The 19,589-nt window shown below is 37.4% G+C and overlaps 1 protein-coding gene across 1 annotated transcript in view; it reads right to left on the bottom strand.

Moving 5' to 3' along the window:
• Window positions 1–19,589, bottom strand: part of Rps6ka5 (ribosomal protein S6 kinase A5) — a 172,494-nt gene that overhangs the window by 107,943 nt on the left and 44,962 nt on the right. The window contains exon 2 of the mRNA XM_038337483.1: window positions 9,876–9,947. Coding sequence (XP_038193411.1) covers window positions 9,876–9,947 — 72 coding nt within the window. The remainder of the gene's footprint in view (window positions 1–9,875; window positions 9,948–19,589) is intronic.

Raw genomic sequence — 19,589 nt, 5'->3', positions numbered from 1 at the left:
TTACTAAAATAAAAATAAGCATTTACATATTTCAAATCAAAAATAAATAATCTGTATCTGTGCTTCTTTGCTGTTTCCATTCTTCCAGACCTACAGCCTCGCTCTTAAATGTTTGCAATGTTTATAGTACAGTCTTAACTTGTATAATTGTTTTTAATACTTCCTTTAAAATCTAAGTAAAGGCTTGGGAAGTAATTTTCTGCAAAGTGCAAGCAGGCTTCAAAGTCTGAGTTCAAATCCTCAAACAAAATGTAAAATGTAGCCGGGCGGTGGTGGAGCACGCCTTTAATCCCAGCACTTGGGAGGCAGAGGCAGGCGGATCTCTGTGAGTTCGAGGCCAACCTGGGCTACAAGAGCTAGTTCCGGGACAGTCTCCAAAAGCTACAGAAGAAACCCTGTCTCGAAAAACCAAAAAAAAAAAATGTAAAATGTAAAATCTGGGTGCAGCAGCACAAATCTGTAATCTCAGTGCTGGGAGGCAGAGATGGGGGATGGGAGCTCATGGGAGAGAGAGACTAGCTAACTGTTAAGTTCCAGGCTCCATAAGAGACAGATAGGCAGAAAGAAAGAGAAAAGAAAGATAAGAATGCCTGAGGAAGTCATCTGATGCCAACTTCTGGCCTCCACATATAGGCACATATATACCTATATATGTATATATATACTGTACACACACACACACAATGCCCTACACAGGAATAAGTTTATTCCTACTTATTAAGAGGATTGTTTATCTAGAAACCACCAGTATAAGATAAACTTCTATTTGATTTTAATTATTACGTAGTACATACCATTGAAGCTGCAAACCTATTGATACCCAGCTAATAGTTGAGCAAGCTTGAAAGACCTATATTTCTTTTGTGTCCCCACCCTCAAGCCAATGCTGAGCCAGAAAGTTTCTTCTCCACCCCTCTGCAGGCTGGATTTTTCTTCTTCTTTTCATGAGCAATCAGTACCTCTTCTGTGCCTTACATGTAATCTCCCATACCAAGAATGCAAATGGAAAATTTTAAAACTAGATCACAGGCCAACGGTGGTGGCTTACACCTTTAATCCCAGCACTTGAGAGGCAGTGGCAGGCAGATCTCTGAGAGTTCAAGGCCAGCCTGGTTTGTAAGAGCTAGTTCCAGGACAGCTAGGACTGTTACAAAGAGAAACCTTGTCTCAAAAAAAAAAAAAAACAAAAAAACAAAAAAACCCAACAACAACACAAAACCCAACTCACTTTTACTGTAGACTATCCAGCAAAACTTGTGTCTTTAAGGAGCTTATCTCCTTCTCTACATTCTTGCTCCCATTTACTCTTTTGAAGTTAAGGATTTTCCTTATCCTTGACAGTTAACATATGCAGTCAGTGGCAGACCTAGTTTTTAAACTATATTTTATCTAGCACTTCGGGAATTTAATAATGAAAGGGGTTTTCAGGACATCTCAGCTGTCAATCTAACCTAAAAGAGAAAATAAAGTATCTTTTATTTCTACTCCTGTAACTGGAACATTCTGTCATATAAAACTGCCAGATCAAGGAATGGAACTAGTTTTACAATTCTTGTTACATGCTATACAATGCATTATGAAAACTAATTAATATTTCATCTTCATAGGATGTTTAAGAAAGTTCAATAGATGTCAGAAGTCATCTCTTACCCAGTGGTAAGAGATGGTAAGATTTAAGTATCATGTAGCTTTATCTATACCTGGACTAAAACATGATCTGAGTATGAAGGTTTTCCTGTAATTTACTTTCTGGAATAACTGGTATATCTCTGTTGAAAGGGTAAAATGAATGAAAATTGAATTTATGAAAACTGAGATGTAAAGACTTTCTTTTGGCCACTTATACTGCTAACTTCTGCTTTTAATAAAGAGCATAATAAAAGCTAACATTTCTAAAACTTTAATGTGGAAAATATCTAAATTCGTTGCAAGAACATAATCTCTAAAATACAGACATGACAAATGTTGTAAGTTTACTAAAAAGTAGCCTGCTTTCAAATATTCAAGGATCACGACAGAAGTCCTGTAATATGAAATAAAGAAAAACTCATATTCATTCAATAGTCATTTACTGAGAAGTTACTATGTACACATTGCTCTTGATAAATTAACCAGAGAAAATTTCAGGTGAATGGGCTGCTATGTGACCCAAGGGCTCCTTGAACCCAGCTACATTCCTGAGAGGCTGCCCAGTTGCCCATGGTGCTCCTGCACCTTCATCAATTCTGATGCAACTGATCAAAGTAAACTACAAATGGTCATCTGCAACAGAGGCAAAGGAAGGTTTATGAAAAGAAATTTTAGCTGGCACTGCCACAGTTCAGTGAATTAAGACAACTTGAAAACTCACCTTTTTTTGCCTTTTTATAGGTGAGTTGAGTCCATTTACATTAAGGAAGATTACTGACCAGTGATTCCTATCTGTTAATTTAGTTTTCATTGTTGGTGATGTTAATTTGTGCGTTTTACCCTTCTTTGAGATTTGCTAATATGAGACCATCAATTTTCTGTGTTTTTGTTGGTGTAGCCAACTTCCTTGGGTTGGAGTTTTCCTTCAAGTATTTTGTGTAGGGCTGGGTTTGTGGCTAGGTGTTGGTGAAATCTAGTTTTGTCATGGAATATATTGTTTTTTCCTTGTATGGTAATTGAAAGTTTTGCTGGGTATAGTAGTCTGGACTGGCATTCGTGGTCTCTTAATGTCTGCATATGCTTGACCACGACCTTCTGGCTTTCATTGTCTCCAATGAGAAGTCAGGTGTAATTCTGATAGGTCTACCTTTACATGTTACTTGGCCTTTTTCCTTTGAAGCTCTTAATATTCTTTCTTTACTCTGTATGTTTAGTGTTTTAATTATTATGTGGCAAAAGGACTTTTTTTTGATCCAGTCTATTTGGTGTTCTGTAAGCTTCTTGTATCTTCATAGGCATATCTTTCTTTAGGTTGGGAAAGTTTTCTTCTGTGATTTTGTTAAACAAATTTTCTGTGCTTTTGAGTTGAACTTCTACTTCTATACCTATTATTAGATTTAGCCTTTTCATGGTGTCCAATATTTCCTGGATATTTTGGGTTAAGCTTCTGTTAGATTTTATGTTTTCTTTAACTGATGAGTCTGTTTCCTCTATTGTATCTTCAGCACTTGAGATTCTCTTTTCCATCTGGATATCAGCATGTAGAAGAATGAAAACAGATGCATATCTATTGCCATGCACAAAACTCAAGTCCAAATGGATCAAACACTTCAACACAAAGCCAACCACACTGAACCTCATAGAAAAAAAAAGTGGGAAGTACATTTGAACACATTAGCACAGGAGACCACTTCCTAAATATAACCCCAGTAGCACAGACACTGAGAGAAACCACTAATAAATGGGACCTCCTGAAACTGAGAAGCTTCTGTAAATAAAAGGACATGGTCAACAATACAAAATGGCAGGCTACAGAATAGGAAAGGATCATCACTAACCCCACATCGGACAGAGGGCTAATCTCCAAAATATACAAAGAACTCAAGAAATTGGCCATCAGAACAATAATTCAGTAAAAAAAAATGGGGTACACACCTGAACAGAGAACTCTCAACAGAGGAAATCTTAAAAGGCTGAAAGACACTTAAAGAAATGTTCAACATCCTTAGTCATCAGAGAAATGCAAATTAAAACTCTGAGATTCCATCTACACCTGTAAGAATGGCAAAGATAAAAAAAAACACTAATGACAATTTATGCTGGAGAGGATGTGGGGTAAAGGGAACACTCCTGCATTGCTGGTAGGAGTGCAAGCTGGTACAGCCCCTTTGGATAGAAGTATGGCGATTTCTCAGAAAATTAGGAAACAACCTTCCTCAAGACCCAGCAATACCACCTTTGGGTATATACCCAAAGGATGTTCAGTGTACAAGAACATGTGCTCAACTATGTTCATAGCAGCATTGTTTATCATAGCCAGAACCTAGAAACAATCTAAATGCCCCTCGACCGAAGAATGGGTAAGAAAAATGTGGTACATTTACACAATGGAGTACTACACAGCAGAAAAAAAAATAACGACAACTTGAGATTTGCAGGCAAATGGATGGAGCTAGAAAACATCATTTTGAGTGAGGTAACACAGACACAGAAAGATAATTATCACATGTAATCACTCATAAGTGGCTTTTAGACATAAAGCAAAGAAAACCAACCCACAAATCACAATCCCAGAGAACCTAGACATCAAAGAGGACCATAAGTGAGACATACACAGATCTAATCTACATGGGAAGTAGAAAAATACAAGATCTCCTGAGTAAATTGGGAGCATGGGGACCAGGGAGAGGGTAGAAGGGGAGGGGAGAGGAAGGGAAGGGAGCAGAGAAAAATGTATAGCTCAATAAAATCAATAAAAAATTAAAGAAAAAAAGAATTATTTGCAGATGATGTTTGCTTGTAAACTAGTCTGTTTGAAGTAGTGTTAATGAACTATGAGGTCAACTAAATTTATCTGAAACCTAAGAAATCTGTCTGTAAAAGTTATAATGCAGTGTGTCCTGTGTCAAGCATGGAGTACTCTGTTTCATTCTTTAAATGATAGTTTGCTGTAAGTTTAAAAGTTATAAGGAATTAATTATCTTGTAGTTTACATAAGAAAAAATAGTTCTCACTGTATTGTTCTAGTAGTCTTCAAAACTTTACTACAGATATTCTCCTGACATTGTTCTAACTGTTCCATGTGTGTGTCAGCATGTTATTTAGTGTGCTTTAGAGGCTGATCCCTGAATCTCTTGGACATCTAAGGCTTATGAATTACTTGCAAGATGCCTGATTAGATGGTACTATGGTATGAATGGGCAATGTCCCCCCAATTGGTCCCCAGATGATGATACTGTTTTAGAAGGTTATGGGACCTTTAGGTTGTTAATGCCTAGCTGAAAGAAGTGAGTCCCTGGGGGGATGGATCCTGAGGAATGTAGTCTCACCTAGTATCTGGCAAAGCACTCCTCCCTACTTTCTGATACACAGAAATATGAGCAAGCTGCTTCTTGCTTCTGATCCCGTTAATACCACTATGTTTTCGTACAAGAAACTATTAGGCAAAATAAACCTTCCTTCACCAAGAAAGGTCTGTCTGTCAGAGCAACAATGAAAGTATGAATACAACTGGTGAGCAGGGGACTGAGACAGCTTTTATGGAACAATGTCATTTTCTTGTGATCAGTTTATTCTGTTCATACAGCTTGATAATCAAAATACAATACTCAGTTTAAAATCAAATAGCATTCACTTTCATGGTTCCCAAATGGAAATCTACTACTTTAGTTATTAGTTTTAAACATATGAAGTTATGTAAAACTCTTCAACCTTAGAGTACTTATAAAGTACTAGTTAATGAATGCAAAGAGGTTAGAGAACTAGCAGTGTTAGATTAATGCAGTTTCAGTATTTTAATATGGATATTTTTTCATTTCCAGTAAAGAAGAATAAATTTTTGTTGTTTAAAGATGGGAAATAAACTAGGTCATATACAGCTTTAATTTCAGTTCTCAGTAAGAAGGTAAATGGATCGCTATGAGTTTGAGGCTAGCCTGGTCTACATGGCAAATTCCAGTCCAGCAAAGCTATAAAGCAAAAAAAAAAAAAAGAAAAAGAAAAAGAAAAAAGCAAATGATGGTGATGATGATCAAATAGGAAATGATAGTTAAGAGAAAATTATTTCCACTTTAAAATCTTTGTATTATGTATTATATAGTGGACTTCATTCATTTATTAACTATTTTAGCTTTTCTTCCAATAAAATAAAGACAATGATGAGAGGGAAAGGTATTTATCCAATGGCTATTTTTCTGAAATAGCAATAAATTCTAATAAAAAAATGTGCCAAGAGTACTGAATTTCTGCAATTTTATGTTGTCCAGCATTGGTCTGTGTCTTCCATTTAAAGAAGGCCATACTGGGTTTATCCTGGAATGCCAAGAACACAATGTTGGGTTCCAGGTGTCAGCAAATGAGCAGGTAAACATAAACTACACACTAATAGACAAAGGCCACAGACATCCAAGAGTTAAAACAAGCTTCCCACATGAGGGTCTCCTAGGTTTTGAGTCAAACAAGTAGGCGTTAGGCTATGCACCAGGTGCTGCACCATTCTGTGGCAGTAATGTTTGGCTTCTGTTCATCCCCGTTTGGGAGTGTTCCTAGCTTCTCTAGTGGTAGAACCTGGTTTAGCTGAGAAGCTCTTAAAAACACCAAGATGCTACTAACTCTCCAAACAGCATGGATGAAAGTGAGACTTTTAGCTGTAGTATTTTTGTCTCAGATTTCATACTCACACAATTATTAAACCTAACCCGTAGCAGACAAACAAGACCGCTGTCATATCAAAGACAGTTTAAAACTGGAGACAATTTAGGCCAGGATTGATAAAAAACCTTTACACAAAACATTTAAAATTATGCATGACTTTTTGTAAACCATCTGAAAATAGAAAATAAAAATGCACCAATACAATTTAATCACTTGGCCAGATAACAGAAAGTATTAATGGATTTTGTTCTCAAGAAGTGAAACAGTCACTATTCAAACTGGGGATCTGTTGCTAGGAAAGTACCCAAGAAATAAAAACTTAGGTTGACATGAAACACCATGTACAACTGTTCACAGCATTCAAGTTTACACTTCACAGATAAAAAGTGGCAACAACTCTAATGGTAACTGTCCTAGTTTCACTTCAATTGCTATGATAAAAATACATAACAAAAAGCAACTTAGGGGAAAGGGGGGTTTATTTCACTTTAGTTACAATCTATCACTGTGGAGAAGTCAAGGCAGCAATGACTAACAGCTAGTCCCACCATGTCCACAGTCAAAAGCAGAGAGTATGAATGCATGTTTCTGCTTGCTTGTTTCTATTTCTCCACTTTTACAACAGTCCAGGAACCCCTGCTAGAGAATGGTGCTATACACACTAGGCCTAGTCTTCCAACAATAACTAACTTAAGACAATCTCCCAAGAGATGTGCCCACCGGTAAACCTGATGCAGATAATGCATTGTTGAACCCTCCTCCTAAGAGTTTATAGTTACTAAGTTGACAGGTAAAGCTAACTATTACAGTCATCAACTGATGAATGGATGAACAAAACGTAGTACACGATGAATTATTTGGTCATAAAGGGAAAGAAGAGCTAATATGTGCTACAACATATTTTAACCCAGAGAACATTATACTATATGAAAGAAGCCAGTTACCAAAATCCACATAATGTCCAGTTAGTGATTGTTAGGGGTACAGAGGACTGTAAGCTGCAAAGTAACATCAAAAGGATTCAAAGTTTCTTCTTGAGGTTAAAACAAAAAGGTCTAAAGTTGATTGTGGTCATGGCTACACGACTTTAAATACACTCAAAGCATTGACTGTGTATTTTATTTTTTTCTTTTCTTTTTTTCTCATTTTTTAATTAAAAATTTCCATCTCCTCCCCTCCTTCCTCTTCCCTCCCCTCCCCTCCACCCATACCCCCACTCCCTCCCTCTCCAGGCCAAAGAGCCAACAGGGTTCCCTATACTATGTTAAGTCCAAGGTCCTCCCAACCCCCCCAGGTCCAGGAAGGTGAGCATCCAAACTAAAAAGGCTCACATAGAGCCCGTCCATGCCGTAGAATCAAAGTCCATCGCCATTGTCCTTGGCTTCTCAGTCATCCTCCACCGTCAGCCACATTCAGAAAGTCCGGTTTGATCGCATGTTCCATCAGTCCCATTCCAACTGGAGTTGGTGATCTCCCGTTAGTTCTGTCCCACTGTCTCAGTGGGTGAACGCACCCCTCACGGTCCTGACTTGGATGTGAGGGCGATCTGGCTGTGACATCTGTCACCCCATTGATCGCCATTGATCGCCAGGGTTGACTGTGTATTTTAAATGGGTAAACTATATGGTACATGCACTGTATCTCAATTAAGCAGACACTAAAAAGAAAGAAGCTATGTAAATGTAACACATAATATGAGGAGAACTTGACCTGAAAAGCTTTTGACAATATTGTTGCAAACCACATCTTTAAGGGAACCACAGATCTGGACTTGTTTTCCCCTTTTAGTAGATAAATACTATCTTTGAACAGGAAATAAAGGTAGGGATAACCAACATTATTTTGCTATTTTGAAAGCATTCTTTCTTGTGGATTAGGTAAAGTGGGGCTAGTTTAGTATCTTAAAAATATACTTCTATACATGACCTAAAGGCGGGCAAGCACTGGAAAATATTCAAGTTGACAACTACACTAAGACTCTTTCTGGCATCACAGCCTTAACTGGTAGGAATACACCATCAGGCTTGTCCATTGGTACCTATCAAAGTTGGCTCTATACTGTATGCTAAATAACTCAGGGTGGCTATGAACCAGAGCACCAACACTCACTACTAAATGACCTAAAGATAATTTATACATGGAAACACGTGTGAGGCTAGGGCAAAGGGAACGATTATAGAAACCCAGATTTCCCTACTGCTGGTAAGCTGGCAATTGCTACGTCCTACCAGATCTGAAAAATCTAAAAAGGCAGATGCTCCTTAAACTGTGAAGCTAAACTTTAATGAGAAAGATGGTCTGTCCTGTGAAACTCCTTCCATGGAAGCGCCCATGGCCTGCAAAGGAGAGAAACGAGTTCAGAGCTTCTTCAATAGGACTTGAGATAGGAGAATGAGAACAGCCAGTTCTTACAGCTGTTGTAACTACAGAGCAGGACATTCCAGGGCCAGGACGGGTACAATAGGACAAGACTAGCTACAAGATTGGCAGGGCCCAGTGCAAGCATATGTGGCTTTGTTTGTGAATGACCTTGAGAAGGGTGACAGCAGAGCATACTGTACACAGGCTCTTCTGAGTGCAGGGATCTCTAGAACTGCACAGATGCCCTTGCATGTAAGACCAGCCTGATTTCTGAACAACAGGAGTTGAGATAGAGAATTTTCAAAGATATAGGAAAGAATAAAGCCAAAAAGAAAGAAAGAAAGAAAGAAAGAAAGAAAGAAAGAAAGAAAGAAAGAAAGAGAGAGAGAGAGAGAGAGAGAGAGAGAGAAAGAAAGAAAGAAAGAAAGAAAGAAAGAAAGAAAGAAAGAAAGAAAGAAAGAAAGAAAGAAAAGATCACCCAGAGACTATCATGTTACCATTTGGGGATACATCCCAGATGTTTTTTCCATGCTAATACATGTAAACATTTATTAACATAATTGTTTCTATTGTATAATTATGTAGCATATATTCTCTATGCCTTTTTAAAAAAAGTATGACTTGGAAACGCTTTCTAAAATGTTAATGAATACAGATTATTTCAATCTTACATAGATAGGACATAAATAGAACTATGCTTCAATTAGCCAGATCCTGACTTGTTCATTATTACAGTGATGTGCCCTGAATTACAACAGCCTTAAGAGAAAACTAAATAAATCAATCAATTTAAATCATTTCATAAGGTGCTTGGCATATAACAAGCTCTCTATATGCTAATAACTTCTAAAAGCCAAAATTGTGCCTAAGTAAAGACATGCTGATTTACATTCCCAACATTAGATTTAAAAAGGCTTTTGTTATTGGCTTGTTTGCTGGGTAAGGTCTTGCTTTATAGCGCAGGATAGCCTTGAACTTTTGTTAGTGTTGCCCCATCTCAAGTGCTCGGACTGAAGCAGGCAAAAGAGATTCTTTAGCTTGCTTGCTTGCTTTCTTCCTTTCTTTCTTTCTTTCTTTCTTTCTTTCTTTCTTTCTTTCTTTCTTTCTACCTTCCAACTGGATTCCTCATGCTCTTAAAACTGTCAATGACTTCTGCATGAAGGTTATCAACCCTATGTCACAGAATATCAAGTACTTTTTGTTTAAAAGGGGGGATTAAACCTGAGATTTACCTCCAGTTCCTAGGACCTTCAGCAGCTCAAAATTTTCAATTCCCACCTTCTCTGCATGTCCTGTTAAGTTGGCTAAAGAGAAAGAAAAAAAGAAAGAAAAAAATTAAAGGGGTTGGCAACAGGAGGGCTCTGTGGGGGCTTTTGGGGGTATCAGCAAAGTTTTATTTCTTAACCTGGGGTGTTCTTATATAATTATTTGTATAGTTATATTTTTATATCTTAATTATAATAAAGCTTTTCTTAAAAATTTAGTGAGTAGATAATATTTTTACCATACGTTAAATCAACATAAAGTCTAGTAAGAAAACAAAAGTTATAATACACAGGTAGATTTGCAGTAACAATGGATAGATTTACAAGTATTAATTTATGTAACAAATACAATGTGCCTAACTACCATACTAGGTTCTGGATTGTGTTCTAGTTCCATTTGTGCCACTAAACATGTAGCAAGAGTTAGTGTACACTAGCCATGTGCACACACTGTCTCAGTTCCCCATCGGAGTGAGAGCAAAGATTTAGAGAACTAAGATCCCTGTAAGCTCTAAAATTCCAGGGGTGTGTGTATATATACAAATTCTTCAAAACCTATTCTGTCCTAAATCAGCAGAAAAAAAAGGCATGTTATACTGAGCATTTTCACAGTATTCCCCACTGGGTTCTGGTCCTACCCTATTACATGTGAAAAGGCTGTTTGAAGAAAAGTGAGGAACAGAAAACTCTGGTGGAAAAAACCTGAAAATCGATGGTTTTAGCAAAATTAAATGGCTTTTTTTCCCACAGGACCTAACAGATTCTGTACTATAAATCTTCAAGGCTGAGATATTGCATTCTTAAAATTTGTTTAACAAATTCCTCTAATAATGCCAATAAATATGATGTGAACTAGCTTTCTATAGAAGCTGTCAAGAAATGTTTGATTCAACTACTAGTTGTACCACTTAAATGCTGTGTACCCTTGAACAAACTACTTCTCTGTGTGTCAGTTCCCAATAATGTAAGATAGGGATAGTTAACAATAATAACTCTACCCCCACAATATACTGGTGTCTACAATCTATTGAAAGCATTAGAATGGTAAGATGAACTGATGGCTAAATATAAATAGCTATATAGTAAAACAAATATAGCAAATATAGAATCTAAACAGTAAGTATAAGAGTGTTCAACATACAAATCATTCAAAATGTCTGTAAATCAACAGAAAGCCTCAAGAAGTTGTAATGAAGATTGAAAGAGTCAAATTTTATACGGTAAATTTATACAGCAATTGGTGTAAGCAAGTTAAGTGTTTAAAAATAAATTAAAAGTTTGAGACCATAATTATAAGAAAATTAGGCTCAAATAAGAAATCTTAGAGTTACAAGTTTGAAGCAGTATTTTGTTGAACATTTTAAATTAAATTTTTAATTATTTCAATCTAAAAAATTTTAAGGGACCAGTAAGTCTTCAGCAGGTAATGGGCTCAACCAGTTCACCATGACTAAGGTTTTTGTTTGGGGTATGTGGTGATTTGAATTAATATGGCCCCCATAGAGTCATATATTTGCATGCTCAGTCCCCCAGTTGATGAACTATTTGGAAAAGATTATAAGGTGCAGACTTATGAAGGAAATTTGGAGTTGGGGGTAGGCTCTAAGATTTTAAGTCCACACCAGGCCTAATGCCGCTCTGCCTGCTGCCTGTGGGATCAGGACATAAAGCTCTCAGCTACTGTTCCAACACCATGCCTACCTGCTTCCTGCTATGATGATAACGGACTAATCCTCTAAAACTATAAGTAAGGCCCTATTTAACTACGTTCTTTCAGAAGAGTTAGTTGCCTTGGTCATGGTGTCTCTTCACAACAATAGAACACTGACTAAGACAAGGAACAGGACTAACAAAAGCAAGCAATAAATACTGAATTACATAGATTGTGAAACAAATACATACTCAAATATGTGAGTCTAAATAGTTCTCATTTCTGAGCTACTGTTTTGTCAGTACAATTAAAGCCTTTGAACATGAAGATCTAAAAATAAACTATTTTTCTTAATGTTAGCCTAAGGAACAAGAGCTCAAACTTCCAAATAAAAAATATTAACATTATTAGACTAAGACTTAAAATATTTACAGATTTTATTTTACCTTAAAGGTGAAATAAACATTACCAACTATATTACTGTCTTCTACATTTATGAGACAGTCACAAGACTAATAAAGTCCAAATCACAATGCTCAGAAGATACGAGCCTCAGGCTTGGGACCAAGGTACTAGAGCCAGTACTGCTGAAGCAGTTAGAACTGCCCATTGTCTTTTTTCACAATATACCACAAAGGAGGTGGTACTTTATTGTGGTTGTGAGAGACAGCAGCCTTTGTTCCTTCTCCAATTCCAATTATGCCTCCACTAGACTCCCTTTCTAGTTCTTCCCACAGGTAAGAAGGCTTAGAAACCCATGCATGAACCCAAATTTCTGAAAGAAAACTCAAATTACATTTTTTTCAAAACATGAATGGGTAGGGGGCACATTAGTAGAAGCTGGTAGAGTTACTACATTCAAATGATCAACTCCTACATAAGACGTTCTTTTAAAAAATACATTTATTAGTTATTTATTGTAATATGTGTGTGTTCTGATGCATATGTGACAATCAGAGTACATTTTCTGGCAGTCAGTGTAGGGTAAAAGGGCCAGCCAAGAAACACCCTAGCCCTGAAACACGAACCACTGATATAAACTTTAGCCCTAAACCCAGAACAAAAGAAACACACCTTGACCCTGAGACCAGAGCCAAAGAAACACACATTGGCCCTAGAAATGGAGCCATTGAAAGAAATATGTCCTGGTCCTGAAACTAGAGCCAAAAAGTTAAAAAGTGCCAATGAAAGAAATACATGTTTGACTCTAAAACCAGAGCCAACTCTGCCCCTGAACAACTAAACCAACCAATCCCTGAGCAGGAAAACTAACCAATCCCTGTGCAGAAAATTTTCTCCCAGGGAAAACTCTGTCCCTAAGAAGTCCTATATAAGCCCCATTGGCCTGTTCAGTTATCGGCTGTCCTTTCCCACCCTGGCAGAGGCAGCCACTCTCCTGGACTCCTCCTTCCCAAATAAATCTCTTTCTTAAAAGTGTTTTGGGTGACGATCTTTTGCTGGCCTGGAGCAGAATCTTTGCTGAAAGGTTCCTTTTGTGTGTGTGGGGGGGGGGGAGTGAGCATAAAAAATAACAACTTGAGCAGAACTTTGCTGAGAGGTTCCCTCAAGGGTGCTGAGCAGAAAACGTAAGAACTCTTCACCTAGAGCCAGAAGAGATTGCTATATTTCTGCAGGGGGTTAACTTTTAAGAGAATGAATCAGAAGTGACATCTTGGGCTGAAGCTTAGGAGAAATGGATATTTCTACTGTTTGCCCCCTTTAAGGGGGGTTGGCAGAGTAGAGCTCAGCTGTTAAGAGCTCTCTCTCAGAGAGGAGCAGGACTGCCATATCCTGTGGGAGACCATCCCCGACTGCACCCTAGCTGCAGGTATAGCCTGGCTTCCCAACAAGTCAGGATACCTTTCCCTTCAGAGCTATAACACTCACAGTCAGGTCGCTCCTATCATGTGGGTCCCAGCAACCAAACTCAGATTGTCAGTCTCTGCAGAAAGTACCTTTACTTCTTGATCTAGCTCATCTGCGCTTTTGAATTTTGGTCTGACTTCTTAGGAAAAACAGAATATTCTCTTGCTCTTCTCCTTCAATGTATACAATACAAAGTAGATATGGCTATCTTGATGCTGTATTTTGATCATTTTGTTTGTCTGACAACAGAGGGTAACAGGATGAATATATTCACAATACACTACATACATCTATAAAATGGTCAAAAATTAAATAAAAAGTAATTTTTAAAAAGAGACAGGAAAGAAACTGTTTCCTTTCTTTCTCTGCTATCTGCCATATGGGAGAGCACTCATTAGGGACTGAAGCTGATGATGTCTCATTCTGGGCATTTCAGCCTCCAGAACAGAGTCATGACTGTTTAATGAGTTTTCTTTCTTGGAGAGTAGTTTTTGGTTATAGATAAAGTCTCACTCCATAGCAGAGGCTGGCTGGAAACTATGTAATTCAGGCTAGCTTCAAATTTGCAGCAATTCTGCTTGGGCCTCTCAGGTTCTGAGTCTAAGTGTGAGCCACCACTCTCAACTTGTATGTTGGTTTCACCATGCAGCTGATGATGGTATTTTTAATACAGGAGTCAGAATAAGACAACTGGAGCCCACTAACTAATCTGCTCTCCCTTCTAAATTCTAAGTCACATGCCTAAACACAATGGTTCTGAGATTATGATTAGATGGAGTTGGTCGGGAAGAAGAAAGCCTCATTTGGGCTGTAAGCCTAAATTTCCTACGGAGATTATATAATAGCTCTGTACTGACATGCTGGAAGTACACATAGCTATTACTAAGGTGGCACTCTGATTCCCAGGAGTTAACTGCTGTTCTGCGCAGACAAGTCCTTTGTGGCTCCTGAAAGTTAAAAGAGCAGGCTGGAAGATCATAGTTTGGGCATTTATGCTTCTAACAGCAAAATAATACCAAACCACATGAGCCTAAACCCTGAAAGAATTAACTCCTTCCCCCACAAAAACCACCTTATGAGAACTCTTCACAAATTAAAACAAAACAGCAATCTGAGCTGTTCAGATGTTCAAAGCTGGCATCTATCCTGGTGCCCACATGAGGCGAGTAGTTAAATGCTAATAATTCTGGATTAAAATAATATTTCATATCTTTCTAAGGTGTCCTATAAGCCTTAGTCTGTATTGTTAATTAACTAAATCAGAGGCAGAAGAATCTATGGGAATTCAAAACCAGCCTGGTTCAAAAAATAAATTCCAGTCCAGCTGGAGGTACTCAATGAGACCCTGTCTAAAAATAAATAGATAAATAAAAAATTTTTGTTGAAAATTCCTACAATATAGCCTGATCACAGTTTCCCCTCTTCCAGCTTCCAGATTTCGCCCCATCAATGTCTGGCTTGAAACTGTGTTGGTCCTGTGCATGCTGCACAGTCTCTGTGAGTTGCTATGTGTGTCAGTCTTACTGGCTCCATTTCCTTGGTGTCTTCCATCCCCTCTGGTTCTTACAATCTTTCTGCCTCCTCTTCCACATAGTTCCCTGCCAATTACAGATTCTTTCTGCAGCAATACATTGCTAAACTTAATCTAAATTATTATTTAGTAAAAGGCAAGTGTAGACAATTTTAATGCTTGCACAAAACAAGTCTAACCAAATTCTTTTCTCAATATGATATGCTGAAAGCTCCTTCACTTCTTGATTAATGTCATCTTTAATGCATGCTCTTTGGTTCAATGATCACTTCTGACAGTGAATATATCTATCTCTTTGTAAGTACATTAAATGTTTTTAATGTTAAAACTCAAATGAATACTAAAATGATCCACTTTTAAAAGTTTGATTTATTAACAATTCTTAAAGAAAAAACTTACATTACATAATAGATTTACAAGAATTAGTTCCTGTCAAGTGGTGGTTCGAAGCCAGCCTCGTCTACAAAGCAAGTTCCAGGACAGGTGCCAAAGCTACAGTACTGAAAACAGCCTGGTACTAGCATAAGGACAGACAGGAGGACCAATGGAACTGAATTGAAGACCCAGATATTAATCCACACACCTTCAAACACCTGATTTTTGACAAAGAAGCAAAAAAAAATGTCAAATGAAAAAAAGAAAGCATATTCAACAAATGGTGCTGGCATAACTAGATATCAACATGGAGAAGAATGAAAATAGATCCATATCTATCACCATGCACAAAACCCAAGTCCAAATGGATCAAAGACCTCAACATAAAGCCAGTCACACTGAACCTTATAGAAGAGAAAGTGGGAAGTACACTTGAACGCATTGGCACAAGAGATTACTTCCTGAATATAACCCCAGCAGCACAGACACTGAGAGAAACAAATAATAAATGAGACCTCCTGAAACTGAGAAGCTTCTGTAAAGCAAAGAACACAGTCAACAAGACAAATGACAGCCTACAGACTGGGAAAAGATCTTCACTAACCCTACATCAGACAGAGGACTGATCTCTAAAATACACAAAGAACTCAAGAAATTGGTCATAAAAGCACAAATAATCCAACAAAAAAAAATAGAGTACAGACCTAAACAGAGAACTCTCAACAGAGGAATCTAAAATGGCTGAAATACACTTAAGGAAATATTCAACATCTTTAGTCGTCAGAGAAATGCAAATCAAAACGATTCAGATTCCATCTTATACCTGTAAGTATGGCCAAGATCAAAAACACTGCTGACAACTTATGCTGGAGAGGTTGTGGGATAAAGGGAACACTTCTGCATTGCTGGTGGGAATACAAGCTGGTACAAGCCCTTTGGATGTCAGTGTGGCAATTTCTCAGAAAATTAGAAAACAACCTTCCTCAAGACCCAGCAATACCATTTTTGGGTATATATCCAAAGGATGCTCAATCGTGCCACAAGGACATGTTCTCAACTATGTTCATAGCAGCATTGTTTGTCATAGCCAGAACCTGGAAACAAACTAAATGCCCCTCAACTGAAGAATGGATAAGGAAAATGTGGTACATTTAGACAACAGAGTACTACACAGCAGAAAAAAATAACGACATCTGAATTTTTGCAGGAAAATGAATGGAGCTAGAAAACATCATTTTGAGTGAGGTAACCCAGACACAGAAAGAGAAGTATCACATGCACTCACTCTTAAGTGGTTTTTAAACATAAAGCAAAGAAAACCAGCCCACAAATCACAATCTCAGAGAACTTAGACAACAATGAGGACCCTAAGAGAGACATACATAGATCTAATCTACATGGGAAGTAGAAAAAGACAAGATCTCCTGAGTAAATTGGGAGCATGGGGACCTTGGGGGAGGGGGAGAGACAGGGAGGGCAGCAGAGAAAAATGTAGAGCTCAATAAAAATCAATGATGGCTCCTTGGCCTTGAGAGGGAGGGAGGGGAGGTATGGGTGGAGGGAAGGAGAGGGAAGGGGGAGAAGGAAGGGAGGGAAGGGGGAGGAGGAGCGGAGGGAGGGGGAGGAGGAGGGAAGGAGATGGAAATTTTTAAATATAAAAAAAAAATAAACCATGAGAAAAAAAATAATTTAAAAATAATAAAGTCCTTTTAAAAATAATTAAAGTAAAATAAAAGAAAACATTAATAAACTACATAAGGATGAAAAATACATAGAATATGGATTCTGTATGTCATTGTGTTGTCCTTAGCTTTTCTGATTGCTAATAAGGAAATAACAGCTGCTAAGACACATCAGAGTGTGAAAACTACTGAATTAAACCAACATATATTATTTAAAAAAAAAAACAAAAAAAAACAAAAACAGACATCTATAGAACATTCCACCCAAATAGGAAAGAATATACCTTCTTCTCTGCGGCTCACGGAACCTTTTCGAAAATTGACCATATACTTGGTAACAAAGCAAACTTCCACAGTTACAAAAAAATATTAGTAACCACCTGTGTCTTATCGGATCACCATGGATTAAAATTAGAATTCAACAACAATGCTACCCCCAGAAAGCCCACAAACTCATGGAAACTGAACAGTCAACTACTGACCCACACCTGGGTCAAGGAAGAAATAAAGAATGAAATTAAAGTCTTTCTTGAATTTAATGAAAACAAAGACACAACATACTCAAACCTATGGGACACAATGAAAGCAGTGCTAAGAGGAAAGTTCATAGCACTAAGTGCCCACTTAAAGAAAACGGAGAAAGCGCTCATTGGTGACTTAACAGCACACCTGAAAGCTCTGGAAAAAAAAGAAGCAGACTCACCTAGGAGAAGTAGAAGACTGGAAATAATCAAATTGAGGGCAGAAATCAACAAAATAGAAACACAGAAAACAATCCAAAGAATCAATGAAACAAGAAGCTGGTTCTTGGAGAAAAATCAACAAGATTGACAAACCCTTAGCCAAACTAATCAAATGGCAGAGGGAGAACACGCAAATTAATAAGATCAGAAATGAAAAGGGGGACATAACCACAGACACAGAGGAAATTCAGAAAATCATTAGATCTTACTACAAAAGCCTGTATGCCAAAAAATTGAAAAATGTAAAAGAAATGGACAGTTTTTTAGATAAATACCATATACCAAAGTTAAACCAGGACCAGGTAAATGCTCTAAATCATCCTGTTAGTCGCGAAGAATTAGAAACTGTTATCAGAAACCTCCCTACCAAAAAGAGCCCAGGACCCAGATGGTTTCAATGCGGAATTCTACCAGAACTTCCAAGAAGACCTAATACCTATACTCCTTAAGGTATTTCATAATATAGAAACACAAGAGTCACTGCCAAATTCCTTCTATGAAGCTACAGTTACCCTGATACCTAAACCACACAAAGACTCAACCAAGAAAGAGAATTACAGGCCAATCTCACTCATGAACATTGACGCAAAAATTCTCAATAAAATACTGGCAAACCGAATCCAAGAACACATTAGAAAAATTATCCATTACGATCAAGTAGGCTTCATCCCAGAGATGCAGGGCTTGTTCAACATACGAAAATCTATCAATGTAATCCATCATATAAATAAACTGAAAGAAAAAAACCATATGGTCATCTCATTAGATGCTGAAAAAGCATTTGACAAAATTCAGCACCCTTTTATGATAAAGGTCTTGGAGAGATTAGGGATACAAGGGTCATTCCTAAATATAATAAAAGCTATTTACAGCAAGCCGACAGCTAACATCAAATTAAACGGAGAGAAACTCAAGGCTATCCCACTAAATTCAGGAACACGACAAGGCTGTCCACTCTCTCCTTATCTCTTCAATATAGTGCTTGAAGTTCTAGCAATAGCAATAAGACAACATAAGGGAATCAAGGGGATTCAATTTGGAAAGGAAGAAGTTAAACTTTCATTATTTGCAAAAAAAAAAAAAAAGAAAAAAGAAAAAAGGAAAAAGATAGAGAAACCTTTTCTTGAAAAGCAAAAAAAAAGTTCCTGAGAAGGGCATAGTATGGGTCTATAGTCCCAAGCACTAGGAAGGTGAGACAGGAGAATTGCAACTTTGAAACTGGTTGGCCTACAAACTGAAATCCTGTCTCCAAGGCAGAGAAGGGGGGAAAGAGAAAAAAATTAGTTTGTTACATCTTAACTGAATCTCTTAGCCCAGTCTATATTTAATATATTCTAATACAGACACATGCAGTTTGGGAAATATGACTGGCCTGTCTTTTTGATCTTTATTGTGGTAAAATTCATGCAAACAAAAATTAACTTAGTCATTTTAAGTGTACTGTTATTAAATGCATTATGTTGTTGTACAGTCGTCACCACCTGTGTAACTTCCAACTCGTGAAACTGAAATCCCTATGATCAATAAGTAACTACTCCTCAAACCCTCTTGCTCCTAACAATCAATTTTGGCTACTCCAGGTGTCTTTATTCAAGTGGGATCACTCCTTACTGTGGCTACCTCATTTCAGTAAGCATAAAATCCTTAAATTTCATCCATGTTGAAGCATATGGCATGTCTCAAATTTTTCTTCTTTTTAAAAACTGAATAGCATGTCCCTATATGTATATACTACATTTCCTTATACATTCATCTGTCAATGAATGTGTGGGGTATTTTCACATTTTTAACTATGTACATAGAGAATGCTTTCAATTCTTACATGGACTAACA

The sequence above is a fragment of the Arvicola amphibius genome, chromosome 7 (assembly GCF_903992535.2).
Source record: "Arvicola amphibius chromosome 7, mArvAmp1.2, whole genome shotgun sequence".
Classification (NCBI taxonomy): Eukaryota; Metazoa; Chordata; class Mammalia; order Rodentia; family Cricetidae; genus Arvicola; species Arvicola amphibius.
This window is presented reverse-complemented; position numbering and strand designations above follow the sequence as displayed.